The sequence below is a fragment of the Acomys minous genome (assembly GCF_964271855.1).
Source record: "Acomys minous genome assembly, chromosome: 1".
NCBI lineage: Eukaryota > Metazoa > Chordata > Mammalia > Rodentia > Muridae > Acomys > Acomys minous.
Genome location: NC_140483.1, coordinates 36,184,192 through 36,211,536, shown reverse-complemented (window position 1 = coordinate 36,211,536; position 27,345 = coordinate 36,184,192). Strand labels below are relative to the sequence as shown.

General features: G+C 49.1%; 2 protein-coding genes across 3 annotated transcripts in view; both read right to left on the bottom strand.

The window, feature by feature from the left end:
- Window positions 1-1,256: 1,256 nt before the first annotated feature.
- Window positions 1,257-18,863, bottom strand: TOR3A (torsin family 3 member A). The gene is made up of 6 exons (XM_084772671.1): window positions 18,172-18,863; window positions 17,596-17,709; window positions 16,462-16,727; window positions 14,253-14,431; window positions 2,663-2,787; window positions 1,257-2,189 (listed from the first exon to the last, which is right to left on the bottom strand). The coding sequence occupies exons 1-6, from the start codon at window positions 18,416-18,418 to the stop codon at window positions 1,939-1,941; spliced, it is 1,182 nt and encodes a 393-aa protein (XP_084628797.1). The 5' UTR covers window positions 18,419-18,863; the 3' UTR covers window positions 1,257-1,938.
- Window positions 18,864-23,337: 4,474 nt separating this feature from the next.
- Window positions 23,338-27,345, bottom strand: part of FAM20B (FAM20B glycosaminoglycan xylosylkinase) — a 42,433-nt gene continuing 38,425 nt past the window's right edge. For both annotated transcript variants that reach the window (XM_084790878.1, XM_084790877.1), the window contains exon 8: window positions 23,338-26,949. In XM_084790878.1, coding sequence (XP_084647004.1) covers window positions 26,718-26,949 — 232 coding nt within the window. In that variant the 3' untranslated portion in view covers window positions 23,338-26,717. The remainder of the gene's footprint in view (window positions 26,950-27,345) is intronic.

Sequence of the window (27,345 nt, the reverse complement as noted above, 5' to 3'; positions counted from 1 at the left end):
CTGGGCTCACTTTGTAGACTAGGCTGGCCTTGAACTCACAGAGATCCTCCTGCCTATGCCTCCTAAGTGCTGGGATTAAAGGTGTGCACCACCATGCCCAGCTAGCCCAGGTTTTTTAAAGCTTGACAGCCTCTTGCCAAAATTGTTACACTAATTTTGAGCTTAGTGTTTTCCTAGTTCTTTAGGGCACAGTACTACCCTGAGATGTATGTGATGGTGTCGTTTCTCAGACTGCTCTCCTTATAGGTTTTATGAGAAAACTAAATAAATCTCAAGAAAATTGAGATTGTTTTCATCTTACTTAACCTCTCCACTGACCTGTTGGTTGTTGGGGAGTTGGTAAGTTTCTGAAGCTCCTCCTCTGCTTTTCTACTTTTATGCCCTTGTGACCACGAGGTATTTCTAGGATCATTCCTGTTAGATCAGGTTAGACCTGTTCAGCACCCCAACCTCACCTGTCCTGAGAGGGAGAAGAGTGTGTCTGGCTGATGCACAGGGCCAGTCTTTACGTGCTTTTCTTGTTGCCGTTCACTTGGTTCTCATTACGTAGTCCAGTCTGTCCCTAGCCTGCTCTGTCCTCCTGAATATGGGATGAAAGACACCACCCAGCTAAACAGGAAATGTAAGTCTCACTGTGCATTTTATGCTTACTAACCACCTTGTGGTCTGGCTTTCTAAGAAATCTGAGTTGTTAAATCTCCATCCCTGGTTGGTGGCAGCAAAGCACCTAAACCCTTGAACTCTGTGAGCTGCTTTTGCAATTCAAGGTCCTGCTTCCAAACTACACTCCTTGACTTACTTTGTTTGAATACAGAGTACCCAATATGGCTGGCGAGTTCTCGTGTACACCCAACTGTTAAATGGTCCATTTTACAGGAGCTAAAGGTGAGAGTGTTGAGGAGGGCTTTAGTAAGGGGGGAAGGACTGTGTGCTTCAAAAGTGAAGGAGGGACCGGCTGAGTAAAGGGCAGAACACAGATGCCATGGAGACCAGTGGAGACCTGCACCAGCCTCAGGAACCACAGCCTCCCTTGTCAAAGCTGGAGTGGAGACCTTGTGTTGCTAGCAAGCAGTCAAGGGAGCCTCTTAGTAAGAAGCTGGTACAACTCTGCCCTTGGCTGATGTGGCCCCACAGTGGACAGGAAGCCAGTTGGCACACCAGCACATGCTTGGCCAGCCTGCCAGGGCTAGCACCTACCTTGTCTCCATCAGTTCCCGTCAGTACTGAGTGCAATTACGTGGTCTCAGTAAGAAAAATAGTTGGAAAAATACAGTTTAATCTACGCATACGACATTTCATAGCAAGGCACCTAAAAAGAGAAATCAGTCTGTAGAACAGAACATGTCATAACTACACACGTGTGTCTTTTTGTTTGTCAAGCCTGGCTGGTTGGCCTCAAACTCAAAGGCAGCTCAGGTTTCTTGAGTGCTCTCTTCTCTGGTACTGGCATCACAGGTATGTGCCACACCTGTCTCTGGCATGTTTTGAAAGGGCGTGGTTTACCCTTTAGCCTTTGGCTGATCTGCTTACACACAAAAGCCAACAGCACCCTCACCCGAAAGCCAGCCAAGCCTGCATCCTGGAGTACACTCCTGCTGGGCTGAGGGTCTTCCTTCTGCCTTGTTCTGTAGCCCAAGACACCAGCAGCCTCAGGCTCGTTCTCAGTCCACCTTCCAGGAAGAGCTATGGTGTGAGGCGACCATAGGTAGGGACCGTTCTGAGGACCCTTTGGCACTTGTACCTCCTGCCTGCTTTCTGACTTCTTGGCTCACGTTCTAGAATGTCTAGAATGCAGGTATTTAAGGCACCCCGTGGTTTGAAGAACCGCCTCTTAGGGACTGCCGGCTGCACACCGCTAGAAGCAGTGGTTGCTCTGACACCAGTGTGCCCTGCAGATCCGAGGCCTCTCTTCTGCTCAGCGAACACAGTGAGTCACTTTCAAGGCAGGATGAGGTTGATTCTCTGGGAAATGGATTTGCAGCCCTGGGAGGAAAAAAGCCGCTCCTCCTTGGGGACGTACGTCACCATCTTAGCAATTTCATCCAGGGCCTCTTCTGTGTACGGGAGGTCTTGGCCCAGGAAGGCATCCCGGACACACAGCCTCACATGACGGTACTCCAGAGGCAGGAAGGGGATAAACAGGTCAATAAGGTTTTCCTTCACGAGACGGCTGGAGCCGAAGCTGCTGTCTGAAATCAAGACCCAAAGTTACATGGAGTCTGAACTGGGACTGAACTGGAGACTTAAGCCGTGCAGCTCTAGACACGGAGAAGCACGGTGAGTTATGGCTATAGCATGTGTGGCAGGGCACGGCCACCAGGATGTGGCATGCGTTGGTGCAGGAAACAGGTGTAGCCATCCTACCTCCGGCTGGGGGCTGAGCCACCTGCACTGTTCTCTTGGGGAGATTTGCTGCTGGTCTATGGGCCTCAGAGACCGCAGTTGTTTCTGGGGCTGGGCCAGTGGCCCTTTTCAGAGGGCGTTTTCAGGAAACGAGTTTAGGCCTTCTTGTACTTGTGCTAGCAGAAGTTGGCAATTTGAGATTGCCCTGTGCACTCCACTGTCCAGACACCCTCACTATCTCACAGTTGATGCACACACTAATCACCTCCAGCTGTGGCCCTCGGCAAGGACTGTGCACGGGTCTGAATTGGTCACTTACCTGCGGACTCCATGATCTCAGCTTGAAGGGGAGTCTCCAAGTGCTGCATCGTAATTTCCTCCCTGGACCATCCAGCCATAAGCAAACCCAGGACCACCTCATTGATGACACTGCCCCCAAGGTTGCTGAAAGAAACACGCTCTTGTTAACAGCTGACTCATCCTCACTTCATGCGTGGTACCTAACACCAGTACTAGTTCCTGGATGGCGGGAGGCTGCTCCAGGAGCCGGAGCAGGAAGGCACTGCTTTCCTAGTCTTTTCAGGTAAACACTGGTAGTGACCATTATTCACACTGTATTTAGGTGTATCTCTGTACATTCGATTGTGTTGGGGGCTGGGCTGGGCTGGTGCTATGTATTCTAATGCTAATTACTGGCCCCCAAGACCTGGTTGCTGCCCAGATGAGCACATTGAGTTCATGTACACCTGTCTTTGTTGTGTAAAGCTTGTGCTATCTAATTTACAGCTGATGCCTGGGACTTGGCTGATGACAGGTAGGTGGAGTTTTAGGTTCCTGGGACTTGGGGGGGGGGGGCCATGGGGAGAGGATGTGGAAAAGGAACAGAAGATGGAGGAAGAAGATGTGGCCTGATGGAGCAGATCTAGCCCAGAAAGGATGACTTATTGGCAAGTAATTGGGTTGTGTAGCTAAATAGCTTAGACGTTTGATACCTGCCCAGCTCTTTGCTTGTCAAGGTTTTTCCCCCTTGTGTCAATTTCTTCATCTATGTCACTTATTTTGGAAGCTAGTGGGGTTAAATAAAACCGTTGCTTTATTAATTAGTATCATGGTGTCCAACGTGGGCCTTGAATCTAAGTTTACAGCCTGAGAAATCCTGGGTAAAAGGCAGTTTCTTAGCCAAAGAGCAGGTAACAGGAGCTGTATGCATTTCAGAGGCGCAGCTACCTTAAGCGAAGCTTGCTGGGCATGGTGGCACACACCTTTAATCCCTGCACTGGGGAGGCAGAGGAAAGAGGCGAGTCCAGGACAGCCAAGGCTAACATAGACAGACCCTGTCTTGCAAAACAAAAACAAAAAGCAAAAAGAGAAGCTTGCTTGTGTGTGTGTGTGTGTGTGTGTGTGTGTGTGTGTGTGTGTGTGTGTATTTTACAAGCTTCCTGCATCACAAATATATCTATCAGATGTACTGGGCCAGATACTCCAACATTATAGAGATTTTGGGTGACTGTCCAGGCATCAAACTGTCTCTGTCATTTTATTTTATTTTGGAAGCTGCTAACCTGCACTTCCTTCTTACTCAGATAATAATTTTATTTCTTCTCAAATCTCTAATGAGGTTGAAGACCAAATAGTTATAGTTTTACAATTAAGCTTAGTTATTTAGGAGCTAAGAAGATAGTTTAAAGTCTAAAAGGATGTTTTAGATTGATACATACAAGATATGATAAGAGATAATTTAGGTACAGAACTTCAGACTCACCAAGATAGAATAGGTAATATTTTCTTCAAGGTAGCCAAATACATATGAGTAGACATTATACATCTAAGCCTTACCTAATGGTTTATATAGTTGTTTCATAATTGTTCTTACTGTATATATAGCTTTTTTGGCATTATATATTTTTTTTATTTGTGCATATATATCAGTAACATACCAACTGAACAGGCTATATTTAGGAATACATATGTATATATACATCCATATATGCATGTAACAACAGTTAATGAAAACATGGCCATGATTTTCAAAGATAGGAAGAAGAAAGCAGGTTTTGAGGAAGGAAGGGGAAGAGAGAATGATGTAATTATTTTATGATCCCCCCAAAAAAAGAAATAATATTTTAAAAAGACACATAGTCAATATGTGTCCTAGGAAATTTTCTAGGAAGAAAAGAAAATTAAAACTATCAAAATGCATTGTAAAATATTCTTAGAAATTTAGCTAAAAATATTATTTTGAAAAATAAAGCAACCAAAGAAGAAAGCACTAGCCGTAGCACAAATAAAAAGGTCACAGACACCTTCAAAGTTAGCTTTTTTAAATTAGACATAAAGGGGGAATTGTGAGGGTTGGTCTAGTGCCACCATGTATTCAGATGTTAACTGTTTGCCCCTCCCCTCCCCTTCTAGATTCTTACTAAGAACAGACTATTACGTATCCCAAATGTTGCTGTATAACCTTGCCTCCAAAATTATCCCTGATTGGCTAAATAAAAGGCCTACACATCTGGGCAGGGCAGCTGGGAGAGGCGGAGCTAAGGTTCGGTTCGAGGGCTTGGAGGGCAGAAGGATCATGGGAAGGAGAGAGACATGTACGAGAGGAGGAGGAAGCGGCCCCGCCATGGAGTAGTGCAGCGGGCACCACGTGGCTGGGAGGGGCTTCCTCTGAGGACTGGAGGCGTGGGAGAGAGCAGCCCAGATGAAAAGCACAAGTGTTATGGAGTTATGGATTGGGAAGTAGCCCAGATAGGGAGATGAAGGCGGACGGCATGGGCTGTGGGGCTGGGAGGTAACAGGGTAGCTTAGGGGGGTTATATCTGCCCAGCCCCATGTGAAATGAGGCTTATTTAAAATTCTACCAGGTGCCTGTGTCTTTTTAGTGCTTGATAGCAGGTTAAACAAAAGAGCCATGATAATTATAGGATTTAATAATAACCATTATTAGCCACTTTTTATTTCCTAGAACACGGTTGCTAATTGCTGAAGTGGCAGTTAGCTGAATGAATGCTAACAGATTCTGGTATTGTCAAGGTCGTGTAAAAATCACTCCCCAGTTATCTCTGATTGGTTAATAAAGAAGCTAAACAGCCAATAGCTGGTCAGGAGAGTTAGGGTGGGTTTCCCATTCCCAGTATGGGGGAGGCGGAAAGGAGAAGTCACAAGGCCATGAGGAGCTATGGGCCATGAGGACAAAGATGGAGCAGGAGAGGCCTGGACAAGACTAGATGGCTCGGGGCACATGGCTGAAAAGTAGCCAGGATAGATAGGTTAGAATAGAACTACATCTGCCCAGTTATGGTGCTTAAAGCTTATTAATAAATGTGACAGGTGTCCATGTCGATTATTTGGGAGCTAGAACGGGTATGGGGGAAAAATGTCACTACAACACACTGTGACTCTGTGCTCAGTGCAGGGAACACTCAAGTTCTGTGTGACCTGCAGGTAGTCAGATATGAGTGTGATTCTGGGACCATGTGGCACTAATGGAGGAACACAAGGCTCCCATCAGACACACCGTCCAGACCTGCAGAAATTGCTTACGTCACTTCTCTGATTTTTACATCTGCTGGGCAACCTGTCAGGAGGCTTTCTGTGTACATAGTTGCATCAACAGAGGCAAGCCTGGACCTACCACCAGAGATTGCCCCATCCGGGTTTGCCGCAGTAGCCTGGTTTCCACAGTTTGGGCTAGGCAGCAGGCCAGTGAGGTGACTCACTCAACCCCAAGAACTCAGACCCCAGTGCTGTCTCATCTCACCCCAGAAGTCTACCTGCCTGCTCTCTGTGTGATCCTGGGGCCCTAGTCCACATGTTCTGCACGTTTATCAGCTCTACATGCAGCTTGCTTCTGAACTGACAGCCTGTGTTGCCTGTGACCAGTGCCATCTCCCCCACCACATTACAGGTTGTACCTCACACAGGACAAAGCCCGGGAAGCCTTCACTACCTTCAGTGTCCTCAGCTCGGTAGGGCTGCACTCTGGTACCATCATGCTACAGTAGATAAGACGCTGAGTTCCTCCCCTCCCCAGGCCCCTGCTGACTACGTGCTGAAAAGACCAATATCACAAGCTGTCACCAACTGTAAACTACGCTAGACTCAATCCAGAACCTCTTTGGGCCTCACTTCCTTTATGTGTAAAATGAGAAACTGGGCCCAGATACTCAGGAGGCAGGGCACCAAATACCCACTGTGCAGTCCACACGCAGTGCTCACGGATAACTCACACCCACAGAGTTGTTCTTCAGAGCCCTTTCAGTTCATCCCTGCCCACAGCTCAAAGAAAACAGACACTATCAGCCCTCTTCTAGGTGCACATGCCCGCGAGGTCAACAGCTCCAGTTTTGCCATGTGACTCTGGGGCCTTCTACTGTCAGACAGAGGCACGAGTCATGGTGTCGCCATATAGCAAGTGCCTGAATTCTTCCAGCCAGGCAAGGGTTGGGCTTTGAGTCCCTGATCACTTCAACTGCACCTCTGAAACCAAGCCATAAATGGTACTGCCCTTGCCCCTGAAAACTATGTGTACTGCTCCTCAGGACCCACTTACGGAACTCTAGGCCAGACCTCAAACACCCTCTGGAGCCAAGTGGGACCAAAAGTCTCCAATGAGCCGAACCTGAAGAATGGGACCCTAGAGGAGATGGAGACAATGCCATCAGCAGATGCAGGAAGGACCAGGGCAGGATCGTGGCCACCTCTGCTCGGGACTGCATTGCCTCAGGTGCTTCTGTGGACTCATCACAGCTAGTCAGTCCTGCACTCTGTCCTGCGCCAGGCCTGGCTGCCTCCTAGTTTACTGTCTGTCAGCTTACTCTTGTGAAATCTTAGCACTGTAAAATTGGCTTTTTGTCCGTGTTGGGCAGGCAAGCCCTCCTGGGCTTCACCTACTCTGTGTGCCATCAGGTGCCACAAGAGAGCTGGCAGAAAAGCCACCAAAACCTCATTTCAACAGCAGGTCTCTCTCCGGTGTATTTCAGGATTAAATTGCAAATTAAGGGAGCCAGGTGCAGTGGTCCATGCCTTTAATCCCAGCACTTGGGAGGTAGAGGCAGGAGAATTTCTCCTGAGTTTGAGGCCAGCCTGGTCTACAAAGCAAGTCCAGGACAGTCAGGACTATACAGAGAAACCTGGTCTCAAAATGCCTCCCACCCACCCACCCCCAAAATATCAAACAAACTGCAGGTTAAATTGGCTGTGTTGGGGCTGGGAATGGTTTAGTGGACAAAGCACTTGCTGCCTGAGCATGGAGACCCGAGTTCAGGTCCTTAGCGACCATGTGAGGAGCTGGGCACGACTGTACACACTTATAACTTCAGCTCTGGGGGCTGGATGGCCAGCCAGTCTCTCAAGATTCAGTGAAACGGGGGCTGGAGAAATGACTCAGAGGTTAAGAGCACTGGCTGTTCCTCCAAAGGTCCTGGGTTCAATTCCCAGCAACCACGTCGTGGCTCACAGCCAGCTACAATGAGATCTGGTGCCCTCTTCTGGCACGTGGGCAGAATATTATAAGGGGGAGAGAGAGAGAGAGAGAGAGAGAGAGAGAGAGAGAGAGAGATATTTGGTGAAATACCCTGTCTCAAAAAACAAAGTGGAACCAAGTGTGGTGGTAGCACACGCCTTTAATTATCTCAGGTGACAGAGGTACATGGATCTCTTTGAATTACAGGCCTGCCCCATAGCAAGTTCTAGGCCAGCTGGGGCTATGCAGAGAGACCCTGTCTTAAAAAAGAAGAAGAAAAAAATGAACAAGAAAGATCGTGATACAGGACACCTAATGTTGACCTCCACACAGGGTGGCGTGTGTGTACACGCACAAACACACAACACCCCCCCCCCACATGCATGAATCTTTACCACAAAGGGAAGCTGATGTTCATTATAGAAATCAAGTACAGAGACTTGAGTCTCAAGCACCAGGGAAGCTTGAGAAGGGGTTGGAGGTAGCTACTTTCCATGCACCTCAGCACAGGTGGCTGTGGTCCTACATGACTGGACAAGGACTGTGGCAGACTGGCTCACAGCCTTTCCTTGATCGAAGACCACTGCCTTGTCTATGTGAGAGCCCCTGGGTAAGAGAACTCCCTGGAAGGCAAGCTTGACTGCCCTCAGGTGGTGTCTCCTTCACCCGTGTGAACTAGTGTGCAGTGACGTGGCCTCAGTCAGTCCACTGAGGTCAGGTCTCTAGGGAAAAGGGCAGGACTACTGCCAGCTGGTCAGTGACCAAAATGCTTGCCTTGAGATAGGGTCACTGGGTCACACTGGGCAATTGCAACACCTGAGACTTTGCCAAGTTGTGAAGCAGCTGGGTAGGAGAGTCCGTGCCTTAGGGGACCGCTCAGCAGCCTCTGCATGTGAGGATGCCATGGACAGCTGAGGCCCTGCTGCCTCAGAAGGGGGTAAACACTGTGGGAGCTGGGATCGGCCCTCACCTTGGCATTCTAGATATGTTAACAAATGCCTCTTTTCTCTTAAGCGCCCCCCGAGATCCTTAGTCTACTCCGTCCTTGCCTTTCGACGGCAGAGGCTCAAATCTGTCCCATCTTGTCTTAGGGAACCACCCTAAGTTCAAACCTGCCTTCCACAGTTCAGCCAGAGAACAGTCACTCCTACCTCCCCAGGGCACCCTGCCGCCTAGAAAAGCTCACCCCCACCTGTGAGCAGTACTAGCCTGTGGAGGAAGATTGGCTTTGTAGCCAGGGAGTAAGCAACGGGTTTCCAAATCTGCCAGAGGCTTTGGAGAAGCATTCGTACTGGACAAATTTCTTCTCCACAAAGCCATTTTGGGGATCTGGGTACCTGGAACAAAAGCACATCGATGCTGGAGAGGGCTGCTCCCGCTCAGCAGACTCACACACTCCACTGTGAGAGAGCTGGCCTTCAGAGAAGAGGCTGCCCTTCCAGAGCGGAAACCCTGAGCAACTTACTGTTTTTCTACTTGATTTTGGAACAAATAGCTGACTTGAAAACCAGTGCTCTCAGACTCTTTTTTGGCTTTTCGAGACAGGGTTTCTCTGTGTGGCACTGGCTGGCCTGGACTCGCTATGTCGTCCAGGCTGGCCTCGAACTCACAGAGATCCATCTGCCTCTGCCTCCTGAGTGTTGGGATTATAGGCGTGCACCACCATGCCTGGTGCTCTTGGACTCTTGTTAGCAACCCCCACTCCACCCCATCTCTATGCAGGGACTGTGACCTTCTGATGCTAACTCTATCCAGCCCTGCCAACCCTACTCATCCTGGTGACCCAGGGACTGCCCCTCTCCAGGCAAGGGCACTAGACCCACAGTGAGAGCTCTACCCACCTCTACGATCTGCCCAGGGACCACACATCTTGTGACTGTCTTCCACCACATCCCACCTCACCTTCAGTACAGATTCTATATTTGCATGACCAACTCCGCCAGTACCTGTTGCTTAAGGAAAAGTCAGGAAGACTGGCTGTGAGGATCTTTTAACTCAACAAGAGGCCTGCTTCTGGCCTTACAACCCTCACTTGGCTCAGGCTGAGCTGGGGCTACTTCTGACACCCCATTGGAACCTCCACACTGCTTTGCCCCAAGACTCCAACCTAAGCCTCAGCTGGTTAAATACCTGACAAGCTGGGTTACAGAAAGCAGCGCTTCAAACACCCCCTCCACAAAGCAGACAAGTGTCCCATACCGAGAGCCACTACCAACAATGATGTGATGAAGGCACATCTCAAAAACAAACAGCCGGGCGTGGTGGCGCACGCCTTTAATCCCAGCACTCGGGAGGCAGAGCCAGGTGGATCGCTGTGAGTTCAAGGCCAGCCTGGTCTACAAAGCGAGTCCAGGACAGCCAAGGCTACACAGAGAAACCCTGTCTTGAAAAACCAAAAAACAAACAAACAAACAAAAAATCAGGACAAGGTGCCTACATAAGGAATTGAATCAATCACCCACTCAAAATGTCAAATCCAAGACAACCCAAAGAACAGAAGGTGCAGGAACTTGGGGACTCTAAAGAAAGATCAGATCTGGGCTGGAAAGATGGCTCAGAGGTTAAGAGCACTGACTGCTCCTCCAGGGTCCTGAGTTCAATTCCCAGCAACTACATGGTGTTCACAATCATCTATAATGTGGTCTGATGCCCTCGTCTGGCCTGCAGGTGTACATGCAGGCAGAGCACTGTATACATAATAATAAATAAATATTTTTTTAAAAAGAAAGATCAAATCTGCAAATAACAGGCACAGAAGGAGAAGGAGACCTAGATTAAGGCATAGAAAATATTTTCAACAAAAATTTAGAGGGGGGAAAAAGAAAACTTCCCCGGGGTTGGAAAGATGCCCTGTGGCTAAAAGTGCTTGCTACCCTTAGAGAGTAACTGAGTTCAATTCCCAGGACCCACATCAGGGGCCTCACAACTTCCTATAACTCTAGCTCCAGGGGATCTGACACCCCTGGCCTTGGCAGGCACTAAACTCACATGCACATATCCACATGAAAGCACATACTCACAATTTAAAAAATAATAAATATTAATTTAAAAAACCCTCCCTTATCTAAGGAAAGAGATGGCTATTGGGTTTAAGGGCATACTGTTAAAATAAAAAGGCTTTTTCTACGCCCGTTCTAGCTCCCAAGTGAGATGAAGACCTATTACATTTATTAATAAGCTCTCGAGCACTACAGCCGGCAGATACTGATCTATTCTAACTCATCTACACTAGCCTGGCTGCTTCCCAGCCATGTGCATCATGCTACTTGTCATGTAGTCTTTCCCCAGCCTGTACCTGCTCCATCTTTGTCTCCATGACAACACCTCACAGCCCTTGACCTTCTCCTTCTCCTCTCTCTACCTGGGACCACCCCCTCACTCGCCACCCCAGACTGGGAACAGAAGTCCCAGCTGCTCATCGGCTTCCCATTCATAGGCTCTAAAGCTTATTAATAAATATAATAGGTCTCTGCTTCATTATTTGGGAGCTAGAACGGGCATAGGAAAAAAAAACATTTGGTTCAACAATTGGCGTACCAGGGTGAAGCATGGATCCAAGGTTAGGGCCCTAGACAAGTTCCAAGACATGAGACTTGGGCAGACTGATGAGCACTCCAGCACTCCCCCCCTCCCCCCCGCCCCACCAATGAGAGTGGAAGCTGGACTGAAAAGAAGTGAGGAGGTGGCGAGGCAGAAGGCCAACCGACCGAGAGAAGCATCCATTCTATGGCCTGGAGCAGACCACCATCCCAAAGCACTGGCCTGAGGAGGCCCTGCTGCCGGCTGCTTGCCCCGGCCCGCCTCCCCGCCCCGGCCCGCCTCCCCGCCCCGGCCCGCCCCCCCCCTCCCCTGCATCTTCCCAGAGCCACAGAACCCTGAGAAGACTCCAAGACCCATCACGTATGCTGAAGCAGCCAGGTCCCAGGCGACAGCGTTTAAAGAAACTTAAGTACAGAAATAATTAAAAACTTAAGGGCTGGAGAGATGCCTCAGAGGTTAAGAGCACTGACTGCTCTTCCAGAGGTCCTGAGTTCAATTCCCAGCAACCACATGGTGGCTTACAACCATCTATTATGTGATCTGATGCCCTCTTCTGGCCTGCAGGTATACAAGCAGACAGGGCACTGTATATATAATAAATAAATAAATATTTTTTTTGAAGTTTGAAAGCAGTGAAAGAGAAATTGATAAAATTGTTTTGTGCATGCATGTAGACACCAAAGAAAGAAAGAAAGAAAGAAACACTGAATTTTACACAAAAATCAGGAACAGGACAAGAATGCCTACTCTGTGGCCTCCTGTTCCACATGATGCTTGAAGCCTTAGTGAGGGGGGTAAGACAAAGGAAGGAGACCAGGAGAAAGCAGAGCATCTTTACTGGCAATGATGTGATTCTACACCTAAAAGACTCTAAGGCGCCACTGGAAGGGATACAGCAGCCGATATGGTCTGCAAAGTAGTAAGATAAAAAAACAAACAAACAAACAGAGTAGTCTTCCTATATACACATGCCAAACACATCAAGATAGAGATGAAGGAAATGACTGTATTCACAGAGGCCTCAAAAAATACCCTGCAGTAAATCTGAGAAAGTGAAAGACATGTACAGCAAAAACTCTGAGAGGGCCAGGAAGTGGTGGCGCACGCCTTTAATCCCAGCACTTGAGAGGCAGAGGCGGGTGGATCTCTATGAGATCAATGCCAGCCTAGTCTACAAAGTGAGTCCAGGACAGCCATGACTACAAGAGAAACCCTGTCTCAAAAAACAACAAAAAACAAACAAACAACAACAACCAAAAAAAACAAAACAAAATTGAGAGGCTTAAAAAAAAAGACAGAAGATGAAAAGACCTTCCATGTTTATAGATTAGTAGGATTAATACTGTGACAATGACCACCCTTCCAAAAGAAATCTACCGATTTAACACAATCCCCATTTAAATTTCGACGCAGTTCTTCACAAAAATTAGAAAATGAATCTTAAATGTCATGCAGAAACACAAAAACTTGGGGCACTGATTGCTCTTTTGGAGGTCCCGAGTTCAATACCCAGCAATAACAGAGTGGCTCACAACCATCTATAATGAGATCTGGTATCTGGTGCCCTCTTCTGGCAGGTAGGCACACATACAGGCAGAACATTGTATACGTAGTAAATAAAAATTTAAAAACAAGCCAGGCAGTGGTGGCGGATGCCTTTAACGCCAGCACTCAGGAGGCAGAGGCAGGCAGATCTCTCTGTGAGTTGGAGGCCAGCCTGGTCTACAAAGCGAGTCCAGGACAGCCAGGAATACAAGAGAAACCAGGTCTCGAAGACGAACAAACAAACAACAACAACCTGTACCATTACTGGGCCAAGCATCTACGGCTAGGGTCTACAAGAGAATCGCCACTTATTATTCTGCTTATGGGCTATAGCATTAACCGGACCCCTAATGACTTACCACGACACCCACAGTGAATGTGTCTCCCAACTGTCATCAGAGGAGCGCCTATTTTCAGTAGATGGTAATTGACACAGAGATCCACACTAGCCAAGGTGGCCGGAGGAGAAGGCCCAGCCTCAGAGGGAACAGAAATACCTCACTGTCTCCTCCCAGGGCTCAGGAACCATTTGGGAAGAGGAAGACGGAAGAGTGGAAGAGCACGGATGACGACGAGGAAACAGTGTCTTCTGCACATGGCAGGGCAGCTGCGCATATGAAGTCACAGCAGTTGTGACAGCATGCTCAAGATCTGTGCACGCCCCCAAATAAACTAAATCTCAACGGCGGGGGGGGAGGGGGGGGGGTTGGGGGGTGGGCACCAAATCCCACCCTAGCTAAGGAGCTATCGGCAGTTATTAGCTACTGGGAGAGGGGGAAGTCCCATTTTCCTTCGTGTAGCCCTGGCTAAATCAACCGCAATGGAAGATCACGCGCCCAAGAATACTTGGGCATTACAGATTGGACATGATAGGTTTTTTTTAAAAAAGGAAACAAAGTCGGATGAGTAGGAAGGTGAGGAAGAGGTCCAGTAACTAGGTTGGGATGTGTGTGAATATGATCAAAACACACTATAGGAAAACGTAAAAAGAGGCAAACCTCTTGCCGGGGGCCACGGTGCATGCTTGTAATCCCAGTACTTGGGAGGCAGAGAAAGGCGGGTGCATCTCTTTGAGTTCGAGGCCAGCCTGGTCTACAAAGCGAGTCAAGGACAGCCAGGGCTACACAGAGAAACCCTGTCTCCAAAACCAAACAAAGGCAACCCCCACCCCCACCAAGAAGCTGCGGATGGTCTTTGCAAAGGCCTCCGAGGCAGCTCCTCCTTCCTAGTTCCTGCCAGAGTCTGTGGGAAGTGACCAGGGAGAATCAGAGAGGGGGGCTCAGCATCGCTTGCCAAACCGAGGGCTTTGCCTCCGCTGCCAGTCAGTACTGCCCTCCCAGGCCTCCTGCTCAGGCCTCACCTGAGAAAGAGGAAGATGGCTCTGGGCGGCTCAGCGCCTCGTGTCTGGGGGGCCCTCGGTTCCAGGTGCGGTCCAAGCAGCTCCAGCAGCCCCGGGTGCAGCTTCTCGGCTTCGTCGAAGATGAACATGGTCTGGTGGCAGCGCCACTGTGTCTCCTGCATCTGCCTCAGCAACTCCTCCTGCACAGGACAAAGGGAGCTGCAGACCTCGAAGGCGAGCAGCCTCCTGTTTCCTCAGCCCAGGTGCAGTGTAAGGCCTAAGGCCGTGCTCCACCCACCGCAACCACCAAACCCAAGCCCCGGGCTTGGCCCCCACTATGCTGCCAAGCTGCCCAGGTGATTCTCCTGTACCTGCGCTCAGCATCCCCACCTGGGATGAAAACCTGCTGGGAAGTTCGTGAGAGAAGCCTCTCTGCCCGGGGAACAAGCACCAGCCAGGTGCCTTCTCCAGGACTTAACAAGTCCCATCCTGGAACTAAGGGCTGCCTTCCCCTCCCCAGGGGGCAGAGGAGTTGGGCTGTTGGGCTCAGAAACCCAGGAGATAGCAGATAGGCTCCAGGGCCCAGAGGCTGCCAGCCACCTTCCCTTGGCCTTTCTGAAGCAGAGAGCCCACGGGCACCCAGACTGGGCCATGATCTCAAGGGAGCCAGTCTGCTCTATCTTGGTGTACAGGCTATATGTAACTTGTGGGTTACCATGTGGGGTGCCCCGCCACAAGAAGTCAGTGAACCCTCCACCGAACATAAGCTTGCTTTCTCTCTCTCTCTCTCTCTCTCTCTCTCTCTCTCTCTCTCTCTCTCTGTGTGTGTGTGTGTATGTCTCTCTCTCTCTCTCTCTCTCTCTCTCTCTCTCGTTTTTGGAGACAGAGTTTCTCTGTGTAGCCTTGGCTGTCCTGGACTCCCTTTGTAGACCAGGCTGGCCTCGAACTCACAGTGACCCACCTGCCTCTGCCTCCCGAGTGCTGGGATTAAAGGTGTGTGCCACCATGGGCCTCAGAGCTGGGCACAGCTGCTTCTCAGAGGCAGCTCTGCAAGCCTACACTACCTGTCCATCTCCGCCTCCTTGGTGTCTTCATCCCTTCCACACCCAGGCATGCGCGCGTGTGTGAGAGTGTGTACATGTTGGTATTCTAGTGGAGAAGCTAGCATTCTCAAGCGGTGTCGCTGCAGTCAAGGACTGGGAAAGCTGAGCTGTTGACTGCCTGACACTAGCACAGCACAGCAGAGGCTCGGGACACCCAGCCCCTTACTCCACAGCCATAGCAAAAACCACCAGGTGACTCAGGCAAACTCTGCCCTGAAGGCTGAAGTAATCTTCCCAGTTTACACACTCTCCACATGGGTGTGGTCACAGCTGTGTGCTGCTCATTTTCAGGCTAATTTTACTACATGTGTAAGTGAGAAAACCCTCCGAACAGCAGAAGCATTCTATCTGTAGGCTTGCTTGCTTGTAACAAGCGTAGTAGGAAGAAGCGGGGAGTCACACGTGATATATGTGATGCTATGCCTTTTAAAAATGGCTGCCAGTATAGCTAAGCAGCAGACTGCTTGCCATGCTGAAGGCTGGAGGCCTTCAGTGCAACTTCTAGCACTGCATGTTTAAAAACTGAGCATAGTGCATGCCTGTGACTCCGGAGGCTGGTGCAGAAGGATCGAACCACTATTTAAGGAACCCTCAGAGCCAGGAGGTGGTGGCGCACACCTTTAATCCCAACACTCAGGAGGCAAAGGCAAGCAGATCTCTGTGAGTTCGAGGCCAGCCTGGTCTATAGAGTGAGTTCTAGGACAGCCAGGGCTACACACAGAGAAACACTGTCTTGAAAACCAAGACAGAAAACTGGGCGTGGTGGTGGCACACACCTTTAATCCCAGCACAACGGGAAGAGGAAGCAGAGGCAGGTGGAGCTCTGTGAGTTCGAGGCCAGCCTGGTCTACAAAGGGAGTCCAGGACAGCCAAGGCTGCAACACAGAAAAAATGTGTCTAGAAAAATAAAAACCATATAGCTATCTCTGTGCACATCTTTAATATTGAACCACAGGCCCCACAATAGCGGAGGATGGCTGTCTGTCACAGCTTCTGTCCCTGCAGCTGCCTGTCTCCATCCTGTGCTAGGCTGCTCTGCAGCCTCCCTGCTGTGGGGTCAGTACCTCCTTCAGCAGGGGCCTACCCCCTGCCAAACCAGCAGGGCTCCCCCAGCGCTGCAGCCTCACCTTGTATGCATCCACATACTTGGGGTGTGGAAAGTGGAACGTGGAGATAAACATCCTGACACAGTCACTCCTCATTCCGTCCCGATACAGGTTGTCCGCCAGCATCCGTGCCACGAAGTTCTTGCCTGTGCCAGACCAGCCGTGGAATGACAGAGCCAGGGCCTTGCCTACTTGGGGCATCTCTAAGTAGTCCCTAACTGCTCTTAAGACCAGCTTGCTAGCGAGATGCTGGCCGTGCAGTCGCACATGCAGGTCCGATTCTAAGCCTAGAAAAAGGAAAGAGGTCACAGTGAGAGGCATCGGGGCGCGTGTGTGCCTCCTCCGCCCCCACACCTCAGGATTTCTATCATTTGATCTGACCTCAGAACAAGAAGCAAGAATGCAGATCTTACAGCAGATGATAGGCAACAGTCATTCTGAAGAATTTAAGAAATCAAAGGGGCTGGAGAGATGGCTCAGAGGTTAAGAGCACTGATTGCTCTTCCAGAGGTCCTGAGTTCAATTCCCAGCAACCATATGGTAGCTCACAACCATCTATAATGTGATCTGATGCCCTCTTCTGCCCTGCAGGTGTACACGCAGACAGAGCACATAATAATAATAATAATAATAACAACAATAACAACAACAACAACAACAAGACCTTTCTGGATACTGGGTGGGCAGGCTAGTGTGGAGGGACCGTGCCACATTTCAAGGTGCTCCCATCCCTGGTTCAGGAGTTTGCGACCTCACATCGATCCTCCTGCCTCTGCCTGGGACTAAAGTGCTGGGACTAAATAAAGGCTTATCTTAAAGACAAAACAAAACAAAAAACCCGGAGGCCTGGGGACTGCGTACTCGCCTAGCACGTCTGAGGAGCCTAGCACGTCTGAGGACTGGCTCTAGGAAAACACCCACACAGCAAGTACCCGAGTACGTGTTCCTACATGACAGAGAGACTGTAATACCCGCTAAGGACACCATCAATGTTGGCGTGCCCTTTCTGGAAAGCGTAGAGTTCAGGTTTGTCAGAAAGATCCTCAAATAATTGCAGACCCGACTTCCCCCTTATTGCAGAAGGGCTAAGTTTCTCCACAGCCGCCAAGCCCCTCCCCCAGACGCCTGGACCGGGGAAACTAAGCAAGCTCCGACCTGTCAAGTTGTTGGAGATCCTGCAATCCCCGCCGGTGCAGCAGTCCTGAAAGCGGCAGAACCACGCAGTGAACATATCCAGCGACCGCCGGCCCCACAAAGGAAGGCTCCAGCCTGCAAAGGAGATGCTATAAGATGACAAGATAGTGATGAGAGAGGAGACAACCCTGAGGTTTCTCAGTGACAGCACCCAAACCAGAATTCAGGCCCCCAACTCCCAGCCAGGTTCCGGTGGGTGCTCATGCGCTGCCTCCATGAGCCACAGAAAGCGAATGTATCTGGGGCTGGGGACAGTCGCCAAGTGTGTCTACAAAGTACTTTCCCTAAGCCATCAATGAGGCAGGCAAGAATGGGGAGCCGTGAATGTCTAGAGGAATCGGGCAGGTGGGGGGGTGGGGCGGGGGGAGCAGAGGAGCCAGATCTCTTATTGCACCAGGGGGCAGCACCCGGAGATGCTCGGAGGTGGAGTGCAGTGGCCGAGCCCCCTGAGCCGAGGCTCTGGCTAGGTATGCGACACGTGACGGGAAAAGTGAAGCTGAAGGGTGAGCAAGGGGTCGGCAGCCGGGCCGCTCTTACCCAGCGGTGGCACGGGGGTCTCCTGGTCCTCACAGTGGTCGGGCCACACGGCGCAGCTCAAGAGCGCCCAGTACCGTTTAGAGAGGACCCCGGCCGTCCTCAGCTGCTCCTTCAGGCGTTGGATGTCGGGCCAAGGGGCCTGCTCATCGGCCTCCTGCCCCCGGCTTGTGGCATCGCGGTGACCCTGCACGCCCGGGGTGCGTAAAGGTAGCAGCAGCAGCAGCAGCCAGAGCGCACCACGAAGCATGACCGGCTTGAGCGCTTCCGCGTCTAAGAGTCCCGGACCCAGGACCCACCGCACCCGGGAGCCGGCGCGGCCCAGGATTGGCGTCACTGTGGTGACCAGCCCGCCCTCCAGGAGGCCGGGCCAGCGGCTGTTCTCAGAACCGAAACTCAAGCTGGTGTCCCAGACTGAGGGAACTCGGTTTGAGTCCCTGCCCACCCCTCGGGACGCAGCCTATTCTGGGGCATGCCTGTGGCCTCAAGGAAGGTGTCAGCGGGCTCTAAAATGGCCACTGCCAACCATACAGCTGTACCTCCCACATAAGGACTCCCTTTGGTGTCCTGCCCTCGTAGGTCAGCTTTCTGCCAACGAGGAAGGTGATGAAATCAGCCGGTCAAGCAGGGAGCTTTTTGCTGGCAGGAGAGTCAGCCGCGTGGAGAGGCAGCCCAAAGAATATGAGTAGTGGAGAGCTGGGCGGCCAGGGGCGCCCCTGGTCCTCTGGAGAGGGAAATGAAACAGCATCAAACAGCAACAAGTAGGCTTTCACGGGTGCCAGTCCGCCAGAAACAAGGAGAAGTCGGGTTGGGGAGGTATTTGAGTTCTGGAAACCCCCGAGTTAAGGGGAAATTGTATCATGAGAGAATTACATAAGTTAGGCTAAGTAATTGCCCACTCACTCATAGCTAGGTTTACCAAGCTGATCAGGCGCGCATGTCGATGCAGGCTTTTAATGCCAGCATCCAGGAGGCAGAGGCTCTATGAGTTCAAGGCCAGCCTGGTTAACATACTGAGTTCCAGCCAGCTACATCTACATAGTGAGACCCTATCTATGTTTAGAAAGCACCAAAGAACCCAGGCTTGGTCCCCAGCTTGGCATCATGGAAAAGATGATGTAATTAGTTAGAGGTGAGCCCTAGTGTGTGTGCATGTGTGTGTGTGTGTGTGTGTGTGTGTGTGTGTGTGTGTGTGTGTATGTGTGGGGGTATTGCAGAGGAGAGGGCATGTTCCTGAAAGAGAATTGTAGGAGAGCAGTTTTGTTCTTATTGCTCCTAACACAGTGTGCTCTGCTCTCCCTTCTCCAGAGACCTGGAAGTAGTAAAGTGAAACCTTTAAGCTTACAAACCAAACAAACCATTTCCTTGGTAATTCTCTCTGGTATTTGCTACGGTATCTGTCAGGAAACTGATGCACACCTTTATGCTTATTTGAAACCACTAACTCACTCAATAAGTATCTGAGCATGAACGACAATCCAACATACTGATTATGTCTTGGGTTTTTGTTTTGTTTTTGGAGACAGATTTCCTCTGTGTAGCCCTGGATATCCTGAAACTTGCTCTGTAGACCAGGGTGGCCTCGAATGCAGAGATCTGCCTCTGCTTTCTGAGTGCTAGGATTCAAGGGCATGTGCCACCACCAACTGGCCATAGAGATTATCAGACTGGGTGATATCTGACTGCTCCACACTTTGACCGCCCCCCCCCCATGTCCTAGGGAACCTGGGGAGAAGAGTTAATTGCATGTTTCATGCTCAGTACACGGTTAGTGTTATTCCCTCATGTAGTAAGTATGCATGTTGACTCTGGTTCCTTAACAATTAGACTTTATGGGCCAGGCGTGGTCACCTTTAATCCCAGCACTTGGGAGGCAGAGGCAGGTGGATCTCTGTGAGTTTGAGGCCAGCCTGGTCTACAAAGTGAGTCCAGGACAGCCAAGGCTACACAGAGAAACCTTGTCTCGAAAAACAAAAACAAAAAAAAAATTAGACTTTATTATGAATATATTAAACAAAGGTATCTTCCTTACAACCCGACTATCCTCAACAGGATGGCAAGGAGGTTAAGGAGAACGAGAATAATCCTTCCTGGTGTCAGTTCTGTGGGGCGAATCCCTTGGCGTCTCTGGGCATGCCCACGGATCCTCTACTGCACAGAAGCAATCTGCACCGCTCATGGTCTGACCTTCCAGCCTTCTCCCTCTCTTCGCCTGCCTCCTTCTCCTCCTCTTCGCAGTCTGGCTAGAACCCCTAGTCTCTCCTCTGGTTCCCTCCTTCCATTGATGGTCGAATTGCAATACAATAGCCTGGCTGGAGTCCAGGGTCCTGTCCTCAATCCCTGGGCCCTAATGTCAGTGGTGTCTTAACAGGGCAAAGGCCCCAAGATTACTTTCACCCGGGGCTGTCACATTTTTTCCACGTATGGGCACGTATATGGAATGTGTAAAATGGCATTCTGGAAGGAGCGAGGGTGGCTTTAGTTACTAGTGTTTACTCATAAGCATGTTGTAAATGAGTTCCACAGAGTGCCTGCTTAAGTGCTAACTTCAACCAAAATGAAAAACTAAAAGCAATTTTGTCAAACAACCCAAATTTTAAGGTTCACCTGTGCAACCTTTGGGTAGTGCTAGCAATCTCTGAGGTGCTTGGGTTTGAATTAACATTTCACTGCAGATAAAAGTAGCTGGGAAATCCTTAGGCTGATTCCAAGGCATTTTCAAAACAAAGCTTGGAGGTAGGTGGTTCACCAAGAAGTCAGTACCACCTTGAAACAAGAAATCACACATCAGTGTTTGGACCAGGGGTTGGGACAAGTGGCCCCTGGCTAGTAAAGGCCAGAAGGGCTCATGGGTGATGGGGACACCTAGAGGCTACTGTGGGAACTACAGGGAGCTGTGAGTGCTCAGCCATATTTGAGGAGATCCGAGGCTTTGGCGTTGCCTGAGTGTGTGTCATAAATGCAGAACATGAAGTATGGGACCCCATGTGAGTCAGCACATGTATGTGACAGGTACACGTTAAGAGTGTTGCGGGGTATCTGATCACACTGTGAACTCTGAGATTGTGTTATTTACTGGAAAACCCTGTTTCTAGTTGTGATGTGGCTCAGCCCTAGCTCACGCCTTTAATCCAAGGGTTTTCTGCTTGAAAATTGTAAACAGGATTAAATAAAGTCAACCATAGGTCAAGAGGTGGAGCAAGGAGCCAGCTGACAGGAAGTCAACATAGGATTATTAAGGAAAAAAAAAACCCACAGAGAGTAAAAAGGAAAGAGGGTGGGTAGAGACGCACAGGAAGTGGAAGGGACACTATTTGTAGGGTGTTTGAATTGTATGGGAGAAAGGGCATTTCTTCTGTGACAGCTAAGGAGGAAGGGCAGCTGGGTGTTTTCTCTGCCTCACTGAACTAGCAGGCTTTCACCCCAGCATCTGGCTTCTAAGTCTTTATTGGTAAAATTGAGATTTTGTTAAAAGCAACATAAGAGAAAATGGGTACTCAGTACCTTACTGAATTTATCTGGATGGGACCTCACTTTTCAAAGGACATCTTCCTAATCCCACCAAAGGTAGCCAGAACCATTTTCCTTGAAAACAATCTCTCGGGAACAACTCAAGTGTCTTATCTCCATAAACAAACTTGATAAACTCTGAAATCATGAGGATGAAAGTTTCCTACTCCACCTGTTAAAATGTTCAAGTTCAGTGGCCAACAGCACCTGTGGAATCCCCATGGTCTGCAACTGTTCTTTCAAGAGAGAACACACCCAGGTAACTATGTAGACCAGGCTGGCCTCGAACTCAGAGATCCACCTGCCTTTGCCTCCCGAGTTCTGGGATTACAGGTGTGCGCCACCACGCCCTGCTCCGCTGGTCAGTTTTTGCTGCCCAATTCAAGTAGAGATCTTGCTTTGCTGGATTCTTGTGCCTGCTTGACTTGTTTTGGATTTTCAAACCCCAATAATCATTTGAATGAGAAATGTCCCTCAGTCTCAGGCATCTGAAGCTTGGCCCCCAGAAGTCTGAGAGGTTTAGGAGGTAGGGCCTTGTGGGAGGAACTGACTGGTGTTAAGGAGTTTCAAGACTAAGCCCGGTGCAGTGGCATATGCCTATAATCCCAGCCCTCAGGAAGGCAGAAGCAGGCAGATGCTTTGACTTCAAGGCCAGCCTGGTCTACAAAGTGAGTCCAGACCAGCTACACAGAGAAACCCTGTCTGGAACCTGCCCCCCCCAAAACAAACAAACACCCCAAAACTTGACATTTCAAGTCGGCCCCGCTTCATGTTTGTGGCTGAAGGTGGAAGACCACGGCTTCTGGTCCAGCCACCATCATGGGCCCTTATCCACTTGAACTGTAAACCCAAATAACCTTTTTCTTCTATAACTTGCCGTGGTTATGGTGTTTTATCACAGCAACAGAAAACTAGAACGATCTGTATGCGGTGAGCTGGGGAGAAACAAGTGCCAGAACTGGGCCTCCGTGTGCTCTGGTCAAGAGCTGGCGCAGCTACGTGCAAAGCAAGAGGCAATCTCAACTGTGCCAGTCTGGCTGAGGGTTTAGATACTGGGCTTCCATTTTCAAAACAAACATTCTGGGTACCGTAAGAATTCAAATCAGGGAAAACAGCCCTTTCTTCCTGCCTACGGTGCACTGTGCTGCCAAGTCCTCTTGAGGAAGAGGACTTTGGGGAATCGGAGTGAGAGAGATCAGAGCTTGCTGTGCAGGGAGCAGCAGAGAAGAGGCTGGAGTTCGGGTGAGGAGTGTGCAAACTTATCCTGTCAGGTAGAGGAGAAACCCAGAGAATTATGCCAAAGGATTTGCCTTGTGGAACTGATACCCAGAGGCTTCATTTGTGTTCTCCTTAATCTTTTTTCCCTCCTGATAGGATAGTCGGATTGTAAGAAAGATACCTTTGTTTAATAAATTCCTAATAGAGTTCAGTTGTTAAGGAGGCTCTGAAGACTAGTCCTATGACAATGCATATATATAATTCTGGTATAGCTACAATGGTGTGGGCCTTTCAAAGACTTGTCCCCTACTGGAAGCAATCCCTAAGGAAGTTCGAGTAGAGGCAAAGGATGTAATTAATGTCTGTCCCTTTAAATCAGCAGGTAGAAAAAAGGAGTAGGAAGCACCAGGGAGAGAAAAAAGGATTAATAGGAAAACATAATACAATAATATATATTAAAATCTTTATTTTTCAGCATTGAAACCCATAGAACACATGAGAAACGTGTTTGATGTCTTACCGAGGACAACCTCTGTTGACACAAGAGCGCCAAGAGGAAATCCTAGACAGATCAGACAAGAGGGTAGTGATGCCTACACTACCCTTTAGACAAATAAATTAGCTTCCCAGTAAGTTATTCCCAGCTTCCCCCAAGAGTTTGTAAGGATCACCTTAGGTCCTAAAAACTTGTTTCAGACAATACCCAGCCTCCATTCAACACCCAGACTAGAGAAACGGGGGAAAAAAGGCCAGCCTCCCCCATGGAGTGCGCTTCAGACAGGTCACCTGGCTTAGCAGACAGTTCAGGCAATGCTTGGTGCACATCCTAACTTTACTAGTCCTTTCTCAGCGTATTTCCTGTGTCAAACTAGGACCATTATCCTCGGCATCCAGACATGGCACGCTAACCCAAACGCCTCCACCAGCCACCCTGAAACCCAGATCACATGACTGCTGAGAGAGCTTGCGAACAGCAGCTGTTTATGATCACAAGATAACCAAAGAGACCCAGGGAGGAAGGAGAAGGGAGGCTGAAGGAAGGGGACAGAAAGCCAGTGTGAGTGTCTTCAGGGAAACATGAACTTCTTTGGATGGCAATGCTGTCTCCAGCACTAGGAAAAACTGAAACTGTCAGGATTCACTTGGCTAAATAACCTGTGATGAGTATACCTGAATTCCTCTATTTTCTTCTTAAAATTTAGTCTGACACTTTTACCCTGAGTGCAAACAGGGAGACATATCTTAAAAACAAAAACAAAAACAAAAACAAACCCAACATCTTCAGCAAATCAAAGCCTACTGTTTTAAAAGGGGATTGCCTATAGCCCTCCCCAAAGCACAATGCAGCCTTAGATTAAGGAACAGTTTGAGAATAAAATCCTATACCAAGATCTCCCCATTTCGACTTCAGAATACATGTATTTAGGGAGTGGGAGGAAATGAGGGGACAGCAGTGGGTTCTGGCTTCTTAGGTTTGTAGTAAATGCATCCATCTGTGTGGATGTCCAGCTGGCAAAGGTAACTTAGAGCTGGCCAAATGCCCCTAGTGCCTTGATTGTAACAGTGCTAATAAATGACCCCAAAGATGCCAGAGTTACAATATTTTTCAAATATTATCTATTTTTGTTTCCTCAACAGAACTTCGTGTCTATAAATCTGGGGCTTGAGCTTCCAGCTGCCCCCACCCCTGCAGCACGCCGAGATCCACCCAAATCCACCTTTCCTAGCTTAATCCAATCCCAACCTAGAACACAATTATAGTCTAGTTGTCATGTCACAGCTGACTCTATTGGCTCAACTCTAACTGTGTCCACTGTGGACCCGAGTACCTCCTAATGCCGTGAGGGTGAAAATGAAGCGGGAAATGACTTTTCTGTAACTGCTCTGAAGATGACACATTTTTAAAAAGCAGCTTTCTGTCTGTTCTTTTCCCTAGAAGAATCTTGTGTCTTCAACATTGCAAGTGAGGCTGCTTGTCTGGGAACAGCTCCTCCTCACGTCACCAAGGTGTCAAGGTGCCTGACAGAATGCCTATCCACAGCTTAGTCAGCACCGAGGGGATGGCCACTGCAGTCTGCTCCACTGGCTCCCACTTTCACAAGTGCCAACCACACTAACCTCGCGTCCAACTGTGACTTTCCTTGGCTGTATACAGCATCAGTTTCCAATACCTCCTTTTGTGTTAATATTTGTTTTCTTAAGTTCAATACGCCAAATTAAAACAAAAACCCCAAAACACAGCCTATTCTTAATCTACCTCAAAATGTACACAAAATGTGCAAACTTTCCTAATTTCAAGCCACTTAAAAGTGGTTATAGGCTACTAGGTTTCAATGTGAGGAACCTGGGGTATAAACTCAGAAGGTAGTTGCGTCCAGCCAGGCTCCATGGCTGGCATTAAATGTCGAGCACAATGCTGAAAGGCTAGTCTTGAACTGGACAAGATGCAGAGGGGACACACAGCTCTGAGTGCCGACGTCGTCCCAGACACGTTCCCTAGCCCTGTAGTTTAACGCAGCTCTTTCCATGTACGTTACCCTGCCAGAATACAGACATGGAAATGGAAGAATTCTACTACACTATGGGCTCAGAACTCCAAACCAGACACGACAGAATCTGGATTTGATAAGAACCAAAATATTAAGGCTCTTTGTGATAATCTCCTCTGTTTCAAGGCTTAGATGGTTAAAATCTTTCACTCTTCTGCCTGCGGGCCACACCACAGCTTAGTCCAGACACCAGCAGGACACTTTCTCCTGAGAAAGGCACAGACCAGGCCATCGACCTCCTAGGAGGAGCAGCGTCACAGGCCACTCACCTGGCAGGGTATGAGTTCACCTTAGAAGAGCAGTGGGAGCTGGGCTGGGTGGCTCATACCTGTAATCCTGGCATGTGGAAGGCTGAGGCTGGAGCACGGCTGCCACCTCAAAGCAAGTCTGGGTTATATGGTAACTTCTAGATCAGCACGGGCTAGAGAAAGAGTCTGCTTCAAAATAAACAATGCCGCTGAGAGAGGGGAAAGAGCACTGAGGACGCAGCGATCACGGGTACCTGACATCCTAGTTTAGTTTGCTTTGCTATCTCAGGCAAAAGGTGGATAAACTTGTCGTACCCAGCGAGGCCGTGCGTGGGTGGGTTGTAATAGCACTTCCTCTAGAGGCGATTCTGCTTAAAGTGACTGTCTGCCTTGGACACATCTAAAAACCTAATCACACGGGAAGCTGTTTGCTACTAGGTCAGTTGTCCTCCTGGTTCTCCAGAGTGAGTCCTCCCTCCTCCCTTCCCTGAGATGTCACATCCACACCACCCAACAGCTAAGAGCCCAACACCTTCCTGCTCTCTCCCTTGCTTCTATCCACCTTAAAAATGGGTCTCCCGCAGCAGACTGCTATTTTGTCTGACGCCACAATGGAGGAGCAGGACATTTTTCACTCTGACTAGTTCTGTTTTTTGTTTTTGAAAGACACGAGGAACTGCAAAATGTTTGCACAGAATCCACGGGTGTGGAGAAAGGATGGCAAGGTTCACCCCAGACACACACTCTGGGACCAATGCCTTAGCCAGTGTCACAGCTGCTTGGCCTTGGGTGTGGGAATAAAGACTGAGCGGAGCTGGTGCCTGCAGCTTGAAGGACGTCAGGTGATCCGCTGCAACTGTGGTGTGCAGCTTCCACTGCAGAAAACCCCAAGCACTGCCAGGGCCACTGTCTTCTACCACCAGAGCCCGCTGCTGGCCGCTTCCAGGCCGTCACATACCATTTGGAATTCATTGTGCTGTTTCTCTATCTTTGTAAAAATCAGTTCCACTTGCTTCGTGTTGAGTTACAAGTGGGAAAGCGGCATCCTGTCTTCCACCAGCACAGTGTCCATCCCAAACTGGTCAGTGCACTGCTTGACAGTGGCCAGGACAGTCAGAAGCCGCTGGTCCACAGTGTCTAAGTGTGGATCGGAGAGCACAGGGGAGATGGGGTCGTGGGCCATGGCGGATTTTAAGGCAGACTTAAGCACTCCGTTCTTTAGGTAGTTCAGTCTATTCCAGGTAGAAACCCGAATGCTGGAAGAAAAAGTTTTAAAAGAAATTACATAACACCTTACCATCCAATCCAGCTTAAAGCTTTGCATGGTAGAAAAGTTTCTGTGTTTTGGTTGCCTTTTTTTTTTTTTAAATAAATCACTTCTATTTCAGACTTGTCTCTGTATTAGAAGTAAGCTGTACTGTCACGATGTGAATTTTGGGGGGTAATTAGACACATACAAAGATGTATACATATTTATAGGAGAAAATTGAATCAATCTAAAGTCTAACAACTGAGATACTTCAAATTATGGATACTCTGTCAGGAAACATCATGCAGCCATTAAAAAGGTTTGACAACTGATAGCATGGGGAAATGTCATGTTATTATGTTAGATTTGAGAAAGTTAGGGAGAAAAACTTTCCTTCCCTGTC

Bases quoted from the DNA above. Each gene is read 5' to 3' on its own strand.
- TOR3A (XM_084772671.1), bottom strand. From the start codon at position 18,418: ATGCTTCGTGGTGCGCTCTGGCTGCTGCTGCTGCTGCTACCTTTACGC. The intron at 16,728-17,595 runs GTCGGAGCTTGC...TCCTTTTTCTAG, and splicing joins GATCTCCAACAACTTGACAG to GCTTAGAATCGGACCTGCAT. The intron at 2,788-14,252 runs GTGAGGCCTGAG...TGTTTCTTTCAG, and splicing joins GCCATCTTCCTCTTTCTCAG to CAACCTTGGGGGCAGTGTCA.